We start from the raw sequence: 366 nt of genomic DNA, 5'->3' as shown, positions 1-366 counted from the left end.
ACATACATACATACATACATACATACATACATACATGCGTACACACACATGCTTATGTATTTATTTATGTGTGTAGGTGATAAGGGCGGGGGTCGTAAGTACATACCGATAATCGAGAGACCTCCAGTTAGAAAGAACATTCCATCCCAACCAATTGTCTCTTTGAGTTCTACGGTGAGAACAGCTCCGATGGCACTGGAAACAGTCTGGTGGGGAAGAATAAGAAAGGAGAGAAATAAGAGGGATGGTGAAGGAGGAAGGGAGGGAGAAGAAGAAGAAGAAGAAGAAGAAGAAGAAGAAGAAGAAGAAGAAGAAGAAGAAGAAGAAGAAGAAGAAGAAGAAGAAGAAGAAGAAGAAGAAGAAGAA

At 40.4% G+C, this 366-nt stretch overlaps 1 protein-coding gene across 1 annotated transcript in view; it reads right to left on the bottom strand.

Annotated features, from left to right (window-relative positions):
• The window catches only part of LOC106872022 (uncharacterized), a 23,113-nt gene that overhangs the window by 1,416 nt on the left and 21,331 nt on the right, over positions 1-366 (bottom strand). The window contains exon 7 of the mRNA XM_052967693.1: positions 107-206. Coding sequence (XP_052823653.1) covers positions 107-206 — 100 coding nt within the window. The remainder of the gene's footprint in view (positions 1-106; positions 207-366) is intronic.

Source organism: Octopus bimaculoides, chromosome 4, assembly GCF_001194135.2.
Source record: "Octopus bimaculoides isolate UCB-OBI-ISO-001 chromosome 4, ASM119413v2, whole genome shotgun sequence".
Taxonomy (NCBI): Eukaryota; Metazoa; Mollusca; class Cephalopoda; order Octopoda; family Octopodidae; genus Octopus; species Octopus bimaculoides.
This window is presented reverse-complemented; position numbering and strand designations above follow the sequence as displayed.